We start from the raw sequence: 15,475 nt of genomic DNA, 5'->3' as shown, positions 1-15,475 counted from the left end.
CCATTTGCTCTTCAATTGTTTCGAGGCTATGTAAGGAATTGTGTGCAAGTGGTTTGTATAGCAATGGAACTGCCCTAGGATGGATTCATTTCTTCGGTTAGGAGACTATTTTCCAATGGGGTACAGTCAAGGAAGGTTTCTCCAGGTCCAGCATGACTCTGCATCATATGACACAGTTGGAAATATTTTTAAAAATTTGTGTCCTGGGCATTTCATATTACTCACAGACTTGGGTAAGTATAGGGTGGCGTTTGATCCCAAGATTTCTCCCATACTTTTTCACTCTATTTGTGTCCTGTTTCCCAAAGATGGACAGGCTCATCACCTATACTATCCATACATTAATCACCCTTCCTGTCCGTTTATGTGTCGATTTCTTCTGTGCCTTTTTTACAACCTCTGTGGGTAAGGGAAGCCTCTGATCTCCCACCATACAAATAGTGCCTAAAACGTCTACCAGCCATTCTGTATCTTTCCAGTTTCAGGGCTAGCTCACCAACCCCATTAAAGGCCCATTTGTTCACATTCACTAAATGCTCTGCCAGGTAGTAGCTACACTCATTTGGGAGACCTAGACCCCTATCATAAACTCCTTTATACAAGGTATTCAGTGACAGACTGGGAGGGCTCCATGCCTGCAAACAGCCTCTTACCCCACCACAGGAACAGTCACAGGGCACAGTGTAGTGAAAAACCTGTATGTCACCTAGAAAAGAGTGTTCTGTTATAAGTATGTATATAAAGCAGGAGAGTGCAATAATTTATGAAGAGTGCTTCTCTACCCAGGATGAACAGAGGAAGTCAAGCATGCTGCCTCTGCTCTAAAGTGGTCAAGCTGTGACCCCAGATTACTTTTATAGATGGTCCCTTCATCTCAAATTACATAAGCTCCTAGATATTGAAACCCCCCTGTCTGCAATGGCAAGGCAATTATAGGTTGCCAGTATCCTAGTGGGTATAGCACTTACATTTCCCAATTTATTCTGAAACTGTAGAAAGTACCAACAACATAAATTGTCAGTACTAGAGTCTGCTTGCTGTATTTGTGCTGCACCTACAAATAAAGCTAAGGAAGTCAACTTTTCAAAATGTTACATTTAGATTTTGCTTTATTATGTGTATATATATATATATATATATATATATATATATATATATATATATTTTAATAATCTGGTAATATTTAATTTTCATAAGTCATGGACCCTCAGAGTAGGTATTGTGAGCTTTCAGGGGTCCATGGACCTCCAGATGTGTGCAGACCCCAGATTAAGAAGCGCTGGCCTATGTCACAGAGTCAAGTTGGTCCTTTGTGTCCAGCTAGTGTTTATACTGTGCCCACTTTACCTATGTGTTTCTCTCTAGTATGACCCTACATTTTGTTGAGGTTATTCTCTATATATGTTTACTTCCCTTCCAACTCTCTAATTTTCTGACTTTGTCTATTTTTTCTCACCTGACATCACTGCTATTGTCTGTTCTTTTACTACCATCTGTATGATTCCCACAGAGTGGAGTATGACTGGACTGCATCATTATTCTTCAGGAAATAATGTTCGACGGTCTCAATAAGGCCCTTCACTACTGAAGGGTCTTGAAGTTCCCACATATCCAAGCACCATCCCTCTTAACATGTTCCTATCTGTATGCCTAATGTTATCAGAACCATTGGATGGTTCGACACCTCCACTTAAATATTAATTATTTGTGTATCAGCCAGCCATTGCTTAAAGGAGGAAGTAGTAATCTAGTCATGAGTAGGATCAGTGAGCTTCCAAGTAACGAATGTGAGTCACACGATTCCCATTAAACCAGACTCTTGGATTCCACAAAATCTTTCAACGTGGAGGATTTCCTATGCCTTCTTGCTTGAAAGATAACCTATCAGTTGTTCATCCATCACTAAATCAGTCACACAAGAATAACAGCCTCACAAGTTCAGCAGGGTTCATTTCCCTGGTGACAGCTGCATAGCACCCTTGAGCTTCTCTCCATGTCTTGCCAACCACTGGTACAGGTGTTTTACCATGCTTACTGCTCCTCTTGACCTCGTTGTGCAGCCTGAGTGTGCCATCAATTTATATTTTCCTCTACCTATGAACCCACAATTATTGCCCGTTCGATTTGCATTCTAATAGTGTCTTCATCACCGATCCTCTCTTTACCTTATTGCTTCGACCCTTAAAATTCCATGTCAAATACCTGAACCTATCTGAGTGCTTCAACATCGTCGGTTCTGCTCTCATAGGTATTTACTTTGAGGCAACATTGACAATTTCAGAATTGCTTTTAGCTGCCTCTTATTTGTACTAGTCGCCATGTGTCTAGGGAAGGGGTTTCTTCTACACTAGGTCTCCACCTCCTATCTTCTGTCTTCACCAAGCCATGCTCTTTTCTATTTACTTTATGATCGCTGATGGCAACCAGCGTCTCAGCTCTTATTCATAAGGATTTGAACTAATCCTCTCACACGAACAGATTGTGGCAGAGCCCTCTTATAGTCTTAGGTTGCTCTACAGTATAGCGTGTGTCTGTCCTGTGGATGGTTCTGCCCCTCATTTGTGTATGAACTTCAATCATCCTTGGAACATTTTTTAATTAATTTATTTTTCTCTCCCCTATACTTGCCCTTTCCCTTATTAGGGCTGTTATCTGTTGTCTATGCCCTCACCCAAAACGTGTAATTGTGTCACTAAACAAAAGAAGGCTTTTATATTCTATTTTTATATATGGTTCAATACCCGGCTTACCCCTCTTCGCTGCCACGGTATCTCGGAAGCCTTGCATGCAGATCTTATTATGTCTTAAGGTAAGGCAACCAAAAAATGCTCCCATAGTAATTTTCGCAATAGAGTTCACATTTTTCACATTATTTGTGGTTTATGGGTATATGACCATTCCACGATAACTTGTATTATTCAGCATTGATGCAAAACTGAAATAAAATTTAAGAATGAAGTGGATTATTAAAACATTTGTTCGGATGATAAGAATATATTTTATTCTGCACAATTCATAGAGTATTTGCATAAGAAAAACTATAAGTTCCTTGATTTCATCACAGAAGGTTGTAAAGAAGCTAGCACACATACACACATGTACATATATATTTTTTTATATTCACACACCCACCCTCTAGTAAGTGTTTAAGCCTCATAATTTTACATCATCTTCTTACAGCATATATGTGCTGTCTCAAAACAATGTCCTTTGTAATCTTCAATATATTGTTCAATTTGAAATGACGCTTAATTTCCATCAAACTGCGGAATAATTTGTGGGGTTTCGGTCTCTGTGTCAATAGTAGATGATACCCTACTCTGGAAAGTCTAGCATTTCTCTTTAATTGTAAAAGCCCATCACTGCAAATAATGTGATATTCAAAACATATACTAAGATTTAAACCACTACATAAATGGGATTTCTGGTTGGCTAAGGCTTGCGCCAAAGCCAGGCAGAAACCACCACTCTAAGTCAGAGCTGGGGAGTAACACGCCAAGGATAACCCCTGCTCACCCCCTTGGTAGCTTGGCACGAGCAGTCAGGCTTATCCCGGAGGCAATGTGTAAAGCGTTTGCGCGCGCTCACAGCAACAACACCCTAGGCCCACCACAAAAGGAACTCCACACAAGGTTATATATAAAAAATAGCCTTTGTATTACAATAAACACATTAGATGATAATCACATAATTTACACTGTGCCAACGGGCACTGGGCAGAATTTTACAGGGGACTATTTACACAAGCCAGGGCCACATGGACCACTGTCCGAATTAGCACAAATCACCAATTGGAAATGTAGAACATATACCAACTGTAACACAAATTATCACTGTAGAGCACAACCAGTAACTACTGGCGCAATAATGACCTCAGCATTATCATAATAGAATCGGGTATAAAACCTATCCTGCATCCATCACAGGGGCATAAACACATTATGCAATTTCTAATAAGTCTAACGCATTAGACCCTACCACCTAAGTATAATTACACTAGGGGCGTACATCACACAGGGAAGTATTACCTCCCTAACATCAACCTAAACAGGTAAAACAACCTCCTACGCAGAAATCATATCTAGAGGTATAAAACAGGGTGCGCAAATCATACTACACACAGTAGATTTCCTAACACCCAACGCATTAGTCTATAAATCACAATAACACCTAAATCACATTAGGGTCCAGGTTGCGCCAGAACCTAAATGTAGCAGCTGCCCACTACTTGCTGGGCAGCTGGGGACAAGAACAGGGCCTAAACGCTGCAGCTGGCACTAAGTGCTGCGCAGCTATGGAAGTAAAATGAGGCATGGGCTCTCAAATGGTCCTTGACACAATATGCCAAAAACGTTGGAGCCACTTAGGCTCTAAACACAACATGTCCCCCAGTACTGTGGAGCGCACTGGCGCTTTTAACATGGAATGTGTCCCCAACTGTTGGAGCCACACTCTGCTCTAGAAATAAATCAGGCGCACCTTAGAGCACTCTAGGCTCTGGAAAATAAACATGTCTCCTGCGTTGGAGCCACACGGGGCTCTGCAGATTATGGGGCCACACATGGGAGCCACGTAGGCCCTGAAACTAACTATGTCACCTGTTGGAGCCACATTGGGCTCTTAAAATAATAATGGCCCCACTGTTGGAGCGCCCGGGCGCTCAAACCAAATATGTCCCCCTCGTTGCAGCGGCCCGCAACTGCGCCGCCGCTGTGAAGGTCAGCTCCTCATGGGGGCACGGAAGAATGCTTACGGGCCCCTCTGGCCCTTTAAACAAATATGGCCACAATCGTAGGAGCGGCCCGCAACGGCGGGTCCGCTCATGGAAAATAGGTGCCCATCAGGTAACCCGCCCAGCCCTCACTCACCGGGCTGCACCACGCGGGCTCCTGACTTCTCCGGTCTCCCTGGTGCTGGGACCGGCACTCGGCTCTTCGGGGAACTCCTGCTTCGCCCCGGTCCCACTACGGTTTTTCACCTGGGTCCTCTCCTAGGACCCAGGACTTATCTTTGCGTTGCCCGGTCTGCTCTCTCGGGACCGGGGCTTCTCCGTGGGCGGGCTCCGGACGTCTTCCTGCTTCCGTCCTTGGAGCCCCGCCCACGGTCAGGCGGATGCGTGTTTCTGTAGTTCGCGGCCCAGGGCCGCGGCCGTGATTTCTTCATTCCAGTGACGCGGGGTGGGCACCCGCAAAGCTCCTCAGAGAAGGCGGGGTGGGCGCCCGTCTTTTTAAAATATAAAGCAGGCTGGGCTCCTGCTATAAGGATCACGCAATAAGTGGCAACGTCGCGTGGTGGGCACCCGCGCATATAACAAATGCGGCGATGCCGGGTGGGCTCCGGCTTCGTAAACCAGCATCGAGGCGGCGGCCACTGCGGGGTGGGCACCCGCCATTGGAAACAGCGATATCAGCGGGGTGGGCTCCGCTCGGCAGCCATTACGGGGGAATCCCTACGCTGGGGATTCCCTCTGGGGACGAAGACGGCAGCTGAGCGCTGCAGCGCATACACGCTCCTCTTCTTGGCAAAATAAAGATAAAGCGCTCCCAGGGCGCTAGAAGGCTGTAGCAAGCCTTGGCACAATCAGAGGGAGAAAGCAACAGGTCCAGGAAGTCCATCAGGCATCCAAGGGCTGGGCAGGGCCCAGGGAGGCACGCCTTCCTCTGGGCCCCAGCAGCAGCACGCCCCTGGTCGTTTCTAGTCCAAGAACAAGAACATTTTCATGGGGTCACAACCCCTCTTTTATACACAGAATCCTTTGTCTCCAAAGGTGCATGGAAGGGGTGAACCAGATGCAACTGGTTCCTGAGCACTTTGTTTTGCTCAGCCCCTCTCCCTATTCACAGGACAGGCCAGGGACATTAGACGCACCACAGGGGGTGGAGCCAGCATTGTGTGGGGGAAGCCCAGGCCTTTTCAGGTCCCAGGTGTACTCCTCCCTGCCGTCAACATGCAGCTCTCTCCATTCACCACCGGGGCAGACCCATCCTGACTCCTGGAGCCAGACACACCAGCCAATCGCAAGCCAGACAGTCACTGCACATTTATTATACAGACAGGCCAGCTTCTAGAAGTGGCACTTCTATGCTAGTCACAGTAACGCCGCACACATCATTGCGCAGCATTCACTCTTACGAGTTTGCACATACCAAACTCGACCCTGCACTCCTCTCACATCAGGACTTAACTCAGATCCCCCATGCATTCCTATGGGAGGGCAGGTCAGTCTCACTACACATACACATAGCGCACACACTTTCCACTGGGACACAGTGTAAAAGCGCCTAGAGGCCTAAAAACACTAGTACAACACAGGAAAAAGGCTAGGATAAATGCAAAAAGTTCTAGGGGTGAACTTGCCAGAAGGGCCAAGTCCAACAATATCAATAATGAGATACTCTTCTTGGTGATAAGTCAAACACACAGAAACAGAGAAATAGTACTTAAACCTATTTTGTAAACCAAGTTGTTATATGTGGGTCACCATAGAGATTAGATTTTATGATAAACTGAATTCAGTCAGGGTCTTTGATCAATGAAATCACATATATCAATAACGGAATTAATTATTGAATAAAGATTAAGTAAATCATAATTATTCAAACAAGAATAATTAAAGTACGCTTCAGTAAAGAGTATATCTTAATTACCTTGAAGCTAATGAATTATTCGTTGACCATATCACAGCAAGACCAGCATGGTATCTAGCAAGATAACTCAATCTCTGTAATTGGTAAAGGTGTAGCCAATTTCCACTTTATTGAGATAAAATATAGACTCCATCAATTATAGGCTAAAATCACAGAAGTACATGGCACAGGGTGAACCTAGCATAACAAATATAAAAACTAAAATAAACAAAACCATCTGTGTGAAATCTAGTACAACAACCTAAAAATGTGACCTATTGTTAAAGCGCACTCATACTTATTTCCAATATGCTTGTAACCCATTTGGTGGGCATACGATTATATCAAAGAACTTGATGGTAATTCTCCATAACAACCTACACAATGACCAGTACTGTAATGAAGCACCCAAAAGGATTAACATATACAGCCATGTTAGATACTTAAAAATGTAACCTGCTTGCAGCATTATTCAGTAATGCCTATCACAGACTCAGCTGAACAAAAGTAGCTACATTCCTGTATTGGTGATCTTGGGCGTATGGCTGGGATGATCAGACAGACGGAAAATACATTTTGTCCCCAAGATGAAAGTGGTAAAGTTGGCCATAGGAACAACAGACAAAACCTAAGGGTTGTGAATCAATATGCAGTTTATTTAAATGCTTGTCAAACTATAGGTGAGATGCCAGGCTAACTCTGCAGCCTAGAACCTGACTATAACCCTAACCAGAAGTCTGCACTGATACCTGTATAAACTGCAAAGTGCTATGCCCTGCCCTATTACCAGTTAGCCAATAATTTTTGGATTGTTGATACCTGTACATTGTATGATAAATTACACAAAACCTTCCACAATAAAATGTCCACAAACTGTTGATTTAGAAAGTTATTTCCAGAATTGTCAAGAGAAGGTTTGATGGAGTCTCTTTAGTCATAAGTTTTATTTCATGCCTCTAATTGGTTTTATTTCCCATTGAAATTCCCTTATGCTATTCGTGTCTACTGTTACATGGGCGTTAAAGATGGACGATCCATATCTGAAATAAAATAGGTCAGGTCTCAAATTGTATTAAGTGGCCGTCAAACATTTTCTACCACCTATGAAGGTCAGTCCAATGTTCTCCTGATTATAAGGGCAGTACTAGATTTTTTGTAGACCTTTGGTACCTTCTTTTGAGCTTTCAAGGGGGAGTTGGATGCAGCTAAGACAAGGGTACAGTTTAGGAGGATGTATGATTATGGAATGACACCGCGTTGAAAAATGTGATTGGGCATTGATGCACGATTCTGCTAGTCTGAGTGTCCCAAGACTAGAGCTCTAGTACCATTTTTTTTGTGTGCTTTAAGCAAAGAGTAATTAAACATGAAAGGCATCAATGTAAACTTAAGAAACAAAATACAATTGCAGAAATCTTTGGCTAAATCTATGCGTTCGATAAAGTGCTGCATGAGGTTTGTGGAAAAAATATTTTTGGTAAAGTTGCAAATGAAGTTTTATAAATGCAGCAGCTGGTTATCTACTGGAATGATGTTTAATCAGTTGCTCTGTTAAAATTAATTTTGTTGAAGTTGTTGGCCAGTGGGATCAACAATAACCCAAAGAGTTTTGGATGTGTATAAAAATCTCTGAAAACAAAATTTACAGACTAGCATATTTTTCATAAAATGTTTGTTCACAAAGATCTCTGTACATGCGATTAAAATGTAATCAAACAAATGGACAGTAACAAATTGCAGGGATTACAATGCAAATGTATCTGGAGAATGTTGGGGTGTAGTGGGCATTTTTTAAACCATGCCTCATGAGATTTGGGGATACCTACCATCAAAAATAAATCCCTTTATAGAGAGTTGTAACTTGTTTTATAGGACATTTATGCAGTTAAACCTGAATAACATGATGTCTTAAATTTTTCGTAAGAAGGTTGTGGTGTTATTTTGTTGCACACTATTCATAAAGCTAAACACAACGTTTTTACTCCTTTCTGCTTTTTTCTTTCTTGTTCCTTGTTAACATGGTCTGCTTCGAGCTAGCTCTGAAATGATGGGGCACATTGACCTGGCCCCTGAGGTGAATGTGAACAATCTACGGCCTCTACTTTCACGCGACGTAGTGGATCTGCTTCTGAACAAATACATGTCTACTCTCACTGTGAGTAACAGTACGTCGTGTTGGCCATCTGAACCTTTAAACAAAATGTAGCCCTTTGGTATACAGGAGTTGTTGAACTTTATATTGTTCTTTCATCTGCATTTGGTATTCTTTAGACTCCTTTGATATCAGGGAAAAGTTACTTTTGTTTTCACTTTCTTTTTTCTAGAGAGCGGATTAGCTTCTGGTCTCTTTTTTATTGTAAACCTTTAACAAAATAATTCGGCAACAAAAGAAACTTAGTCTTCCAACTTGCAGTGCAGCAAGATGATATGAATCAAACTAACAGAAGACAAAGTGAAAAGCATCTATTATCGAATTAAATAAAAATAAAGTTCCGTTGAGAAAAAAAGAATTCTTTAAAAAAATTAAGATGCGCAAAAGAATGAAAAATGAATACATGTCGCATTAATCTCTTAAAATACAACCTGTTTATGTATTGAATTCTCAGAAAGATTTTGGGGCAGCTTAGTTTTTCAGCCTTTGTGTCCTTTGATCTATTTCATTATGCGTATTTTTTATCATTTAGGTAAAACAGGTTGTTGCGCAATACACCATGTAACATATCAGTTGATAACTATTAGAGATCTTAAAGCATAATCAATTATATATATTTACTGTGATCGAGAGACAAAAACACAATGGCATCTACACCTCGCCATAACTGATGTGTTTAGAATGTTCATAATAATGAAACCAAATTTAAAACATTACTACCCTACATAATACATCATCAGGCTACTTTTAGTGGAACAAATCCAAGCATTCCAGTCAAGAAACTAGAAACTGTAAATGTTCTTTCCAGTACTAACTGTATAGAAATAAAATGTGACATAATGTTTTCTTTTTTCCAGTTCTGTAACCTACACAGTTGCACCTACAGTGGTACTCTGCACCATTTTCCAATAGTTGCATTTCAATTAAATAAGACCAATCTAAAACTCAGAATGATTTTTACTCATGGGCACTATGCAACTTATTGCCAGCATCCTTTGGACCTTGAATTACAGTAATTACAAACATGATCATTAGTTCTAATTTTGGAATACTTTTAAAACATGATACATTTGATTTCTTTCTGTAGCCAGACTTTAATTTATTCTTTGACCTGAATATATAGCTTACACTGGTTGGGATTTACTTGATTCGAATTCAGGTACGGTGTAGCGGCTTTCTTCCATATAACCTTCAAAGCAACTGATGAGATGAGTCACAAAGGTAAATTTACACATTTGTGTAAGTTTGCTATTGTTTGGTATTTATAAACTACGAGTTTAATTTTACTAATAGTAATTTTATGACTTCAGAGAGTCCACAGAAGGGGGTGGAGAACTCCGCACATATAAAGATAGACCTGTCCTATCTATCTGTGAAGTTCTCTGCCCGACTTCATAAAGTTACAATAAGTAAAATTAAACTCGTAGTTTGTGAATATCCCAAAAATAGTAAGCTTACACATAAATACAAGCTTACCTTTGTGAATCAGACCCTGAGTGTTCACTATCGGTAGGGCATACCTTAATCAGATTATGATGTATAGAACCTGGTCGATTTGCTGAAGAAACAGTTGTTTCCAATAACCTGTTACTAACTTAGGAACTTTAGTTCAATAAGCATGTTCCAATCCTAAACATGATGTAATAGACTGGTCTATGCCTGCTTCATCATTTTCCAACATACAGCTTTCATCAGAATGTTCCAGCAGAGATCTAATGTCTACCTCTCCAGTTTTCTTTCCACAGCTGCACATTGTTGAAAACTTCTAGTTACCCACAATTGATCCTCATGGAGTACAATGGAGTCTATTTCTTTTATAGAATAAATTGTTTGGGGGGAAACAAAAAAACGAGGTGCCCTTCAGCTACTATCCGTCAAGAAACCTTACAATGTCCTTTATGAATATTTGAAATCCACTGTTCACCATTTACTTATTCTTAGCACTTTGCACACTATTTTGAGCAGGAAGGTTTCGAGGCAGTTATAAACTCAAGAAACTTACCACCAAACTAGCATTAGTGGAAGTGATAACATTTGTTTAATGTGTTCATAGAGATAGGTATTATAAAATAGTGCTTTCAGATTGATTAAACTAAGGTGATTTCTTCATCTGATTACATCTTCCTCAGTCTAACTGCAGTCCTTGTTTTGTATAAATCAGACTTTGGGTGCCCACTACCACTCCCTTCTACCCCCCCCCCCAAAGAAATGGTATTGGTACTATAAAACGTTTGTGCTTTGCTAACACAGAATCCCAGTCAAACCACAGATTTGTTTTCTTCATTTTTTTTATAGTGATCTATTGCTGAGATAAATTATTGCTTCCAAGCTGGATTCCGTCGTAGGATTAGTACCTTAGATTCGGTCCTTTGCTTCCTTCTAATCGTAGGGAAATACACCATCATATATAAAGACTATCTGTACGTGGCCTTTGTTGACCTCGGACCGCATTCAATCTGGTCCCTAGGTGTATTCTTTGGGAGGTTCTCTGGGTTTTGCGAGTTCCATCGGACATTTTAAACATCCTCATTAGACTTCATCAGGGTGACTTTGCAAGGGTACGATGGGGTCCTGAGGGGGAGATGACAGATCCGATACCCATCAGCAGGGGAGTGCTCCAGGTGTGTGTATTAGCACATACTTTATTTTCTCTATTCATCAATGGGGTTTATGACCATCTTGATGTGGAGGGGGAAGATGTCCTGAAGTTGAGTGGAACTAAAATCCCTGCTTTCCTCTTAGCGTACCATAGCCGCCTCCTCTCAAGAACTCCTTCTGGGCTCCAACTCCTCTTAACTAAGTTGGATGACTTGTGCTCATCAAGAGGTTTGGAAATCTACTCGCAGAAGACCAAGCTCATGGCCTTTAGACCCCATAGAAATTCAAGGTGCCAGCTAACTCTTATCCGACACCCTGCAGTCGATATCGTCCTTTGACTACCTTGGGGTCAGGATCGCTCCCTCCCTTTCCTGGACTCCCAGATTCTTAAAAGCAACCTGATTATTCCTCTTTCTTCGGCTGCCATTGTGAAAATGCACATAATGTCTCAGAGTCAGGTGGCCACCCTGGCTCTGAAGGTTAATAGCACCAAAACGCAAACGGCAGCACTTTATGGTGCTAAGCTGTGGGGACATTCAAATACCAACTTACTAAAATGAAATGAATTGAAGGGGCACATGCATCAATCTTTTGACCGGTCGCAAACGGGTCGAATTGCAGAATTGGCTCCTTTGCGACTGGTAAAGAGCCATTTGCGATGCATCAACCCAAATGCATTTGCAAAATAGGTAATCGCCATTTTTAGATTACCTATTTTGCGAATGCATGTAGGGAATCGCAATTTGCGATTCTCCAAATGCAATGCAAGAAGCGTTTTTAAAATGCGACTTTGCATTAAGGAATCGCAAATCAACATCCACTTCAAGTTGATGTTAATTTGCACATCCTTAGAAAAATGCACAAAATAGCAATAGTGCCATGTGGTGCATATACATGCCCTTAAAGCATGTGTGTGCGCAGCATGTGCACACTTAAGTTTTTTGGGGGTGCATCGGGGGGCCCTAGGCCTCCTAGCACCCTTACAATTGCATTTGCAATTTGCGCTTACCTATCTGGTAATCGCAAATTGCAAATGCTTTCCCATTCATTCCTATGCGCCTCTAGGCTCATAGGAATGAATGGGAAAGCATTCCCTGATAACGAATCGCAAATTGCAAATCGTTATTCGGGAATGTGTATGAATCGCTATTAATTTTGCGAAACCTACATGCATAAGGAATTACGACTCCTAAGTAGCGAGTCCTTAAAAATCGCTATTAAGGAATCGCAATTCCTTATCTTGATGCATGTGCCCATAAGTTCCTTAAATCCTTGCTCAATCTCCCCCAGTCCGCTCCCACTTTTCCTATTATCTTTGATACTGCCCCAAAAAAGCATAGAATATCTGGCTGCCTTAAGACCCCTTCGTTATTGGACCAGACTCTGGTCCACCCAAGTATTGGACTTGTACAGAAGGAATGTCTTTGAAATTAGGAGCCTTGATACAGGCAACAAGATTAAGTGGTTCAGTCATCTTAAGAACTGGTTTGCAAAACTGGGTTTGTGCTCCTTTTATTTCGCTCCCGAATGTATCACCCCCAATTGTAAGACTTTCTTAAAGACAGCTTACTGGAGTTTCAATTTGTTCACATTTTTTTAATTGAATTTCGTGTTTTTCACATATCCGGTCATACATCAACAGCACATTTCAATTACACATGTAGACTTTCCTGGGCAAGTTCACAGTACTGTTTCCCTCGATGGCTGATCCCAGAGTCATATCTAGCGTGTTTACAGTAGTTGTGATGCCCATTCCATTTAGACCTAAACATTCTGCCATATAACATTGATATAACAAGGAAAATAGTACATTTACTCTTCCTGCTGTTCTTGAACAATTAAGTTAGCACACCATATCAGTCATTATGTATCGCTATTGTGTTTTGCCTGCCCGCCTTCATCTTTTTAATATTGCTGTTCCTTAATACACGCCCCTGTCATCACTCTAGTTTCTTAAGCAGTCCTCATGTAGCCTGAATAGGTGTGACGCGCATACCATACCTAAAGCCCTATTTGCAACACCTACTGATTACTGCTTGTTTTACAATGTGCCGCATGCTCTACATGATTTAGTAGTTTTTACCCCTCATCTCGCTCTGACGCGCTGTCTAGTGTTTCGGAGTAGCTCTGCCAGGATGCGCGAAAGTCTGACAATACCGCGTCCCACTTTGCCGCCAGTGGTTGCTTCCGTATCCCCACCACGTCTTCGTGACAAAGTGCTTTACTTTCGGCCTGTGCCCAGCAAAGAAGTGATTGAAACCAGGCCTTTGCAGCTGGGGGTTCAGGGGATTTCCAGCATCGTGTGAGCAGCCGTTTGGCTGCTATAAGTCCCAGGTCCATATAGCGGGTCGTCACTCTATAATTTTTGGGCCTCTGATATAGACCTAATATACATGTCTCCCATGACCAATCTAGTGTGTGTTCCGTGCATTGGGCTAAATGTCTGGTGATCGTTTCCCAATACGATTTGATAGCTGTGCAGGCCCACAGCATGTGTAGTAGGCCTCCGTCTATCACATCACATCTTGGGCATTTGGCATCGTTACGATTGAAATACTGATTTATTTTGGCTGGTATCAAATAAGCTCTGTGTGTTATGTAGTATTGAATGAGTCAGAATTTGGCATTTCGGGGGATGCGTATGGGGCTCCCTAGAGTATCCTCCCATTCCAGGTCTGTGCTAGGCCGCTGCAGGTCTGTGTCCCAGTGACCTTGAAAGGATTGGTGGTGTTGCATGTATTCTCAGGGCGTCCACCAACCATCTGGTGGGATGTCGTCCCGTTCCTAGTTCATATAGATATTGTATTGTTAAATGGGTGACAGGATCTTGCTTTATATTTCCCCATGACGTGCGCAGCGCATGTACCACCTCCGCATGGAGCAAAAACTGGCCCTGCGGTAAGCCTGATTCTTTAATGAGCATTTCGAATGGCAACAGTTGACCATCACTGTATAAGTCCCCTAGAGTTTGTATTCCCGCCTCCTTCCATTGGGAAAGCTCTGCGCCAATAATTGATTGGTGTCGCCTGGGCGTGCCAAGTATGGGGAGAGACTGCGCATATTGGGTGACCCGTTGGGTAATTCGTAGAGGTGGAAACGGTTGTTAGTCACCCTTACTAGTAATTGGGTAGGTGATTTGTCTTTTCTGCCTGGGTGGAAAAGCTTTACTAAATGGGGGTGGGTGAGCCCTGGCTCTTGCGTGGCAGTGTCCCCCAAGTAGCCATCTTGCTACCCTTTGGAGCTGTGCAGCTAGATAATATTGCTCCATATTGGGTAGCGAAAGGCCCCTTCGATCGGCCGGGGGGGGTACATTTTGGTTAGTGCTACCATGCTGCGTGTCCCGTGCCATATGAATTGCCACATATCTCGTTCGAAGCCTTTAAATAGCGCTGGCCTGACATGCAATGCTAAGTTTGTGAAGTGATAAAGGAGGCATGGGAGTACCACCATCTTCAGTAGCGCAATAAGCCCCATAACTGTCAGACAGCTTACTGGAGCGTCATAGTGGACAAGTGGCCCCACTCAACTAATCGTGGCTCCTTGTCACTTATATTTCTGTCCTGTAACCCTGTCCCTAATTTTGAGGGTTACCTCGATGAGATCTATCCCCCCCACCCAGCCAAATGGCGAAAAGTCTATATATCTCATTCTGTTTTGGCATTCTGCCTTTGGGGACATTTACCTGTAGCTAACTGTTCGCAGGATCTCACCATGATGCCTGCTTGCAAACTGTGCTTCAAGCGTGAGGATATTGACCACTTAGTTTTTTTTTTTTAAACCTTTATTTATTGGTTTACATCATGTATAAGAAACCGTTACAGCTTCGGGTGTCCAAAACAGTATAAGAGACAAAACCTACGACTTACAGTCATTATATACTCACTCATTATTTTGCAACACCATTGGAAACATCAGGGAAACAAGACCCAATCAACATATGTGTATCATAGGGTTATGCAAGTACAAGAGGGCACAACGACAGCACATCTGGAGCAGTAACAAAGGCACATTTCGGCAATTAGTCATCTTCACGTCTCTCATGTCTTAGCTCTGCCCCGCTACCCAACCCCCCACGTAGCACCTCAAGAGAAGGTAACAA

At 42.3% G+C, this 15,475-nt stretch overlaps 1 protein-coding gene across 1 annotated transcript in view; it reads left to right on the top strand.

Annotated features, from left to right (window-relative positions):
• EXOC3 (exocyst complex component 3) overlaps positions 1 to 15,475 on the top strand; it is a 239,946-nt gene that overhangs the window by 26,142 nt on the left and 198,329 nt on the right. Inside the window, exon 5 of the mRNA XM_085606914.1 lies at positions 8,664 to 8,781. Coding sequence (XP_085463040.1) covers positions 8,664 to 8,781 — 118 coding nt within the window. The remainder of the gene's footprint in view (positions 1 to 8,663; positions 8,782 to 15,475) is intronic.

This window comes from Triturus cristatus, chromosome 5_2 (genome assembly GCF_964204655.1).
Source record: "Triturus cristatus chromosome 5_2, aTriCri1.1, whole genome shotgun sequence".
Lineage (NCBI taxonomy): Eukaryota > Metazoa > Chordata > Amphibia > Caudata > Salamandridae > Triturus > Triturus cristatus.
The sequence above is the reverse complement of the archived record's forward strand: the minus strand, read 5'-3'. Positions and strand labels throughout refer to the sequence as shown.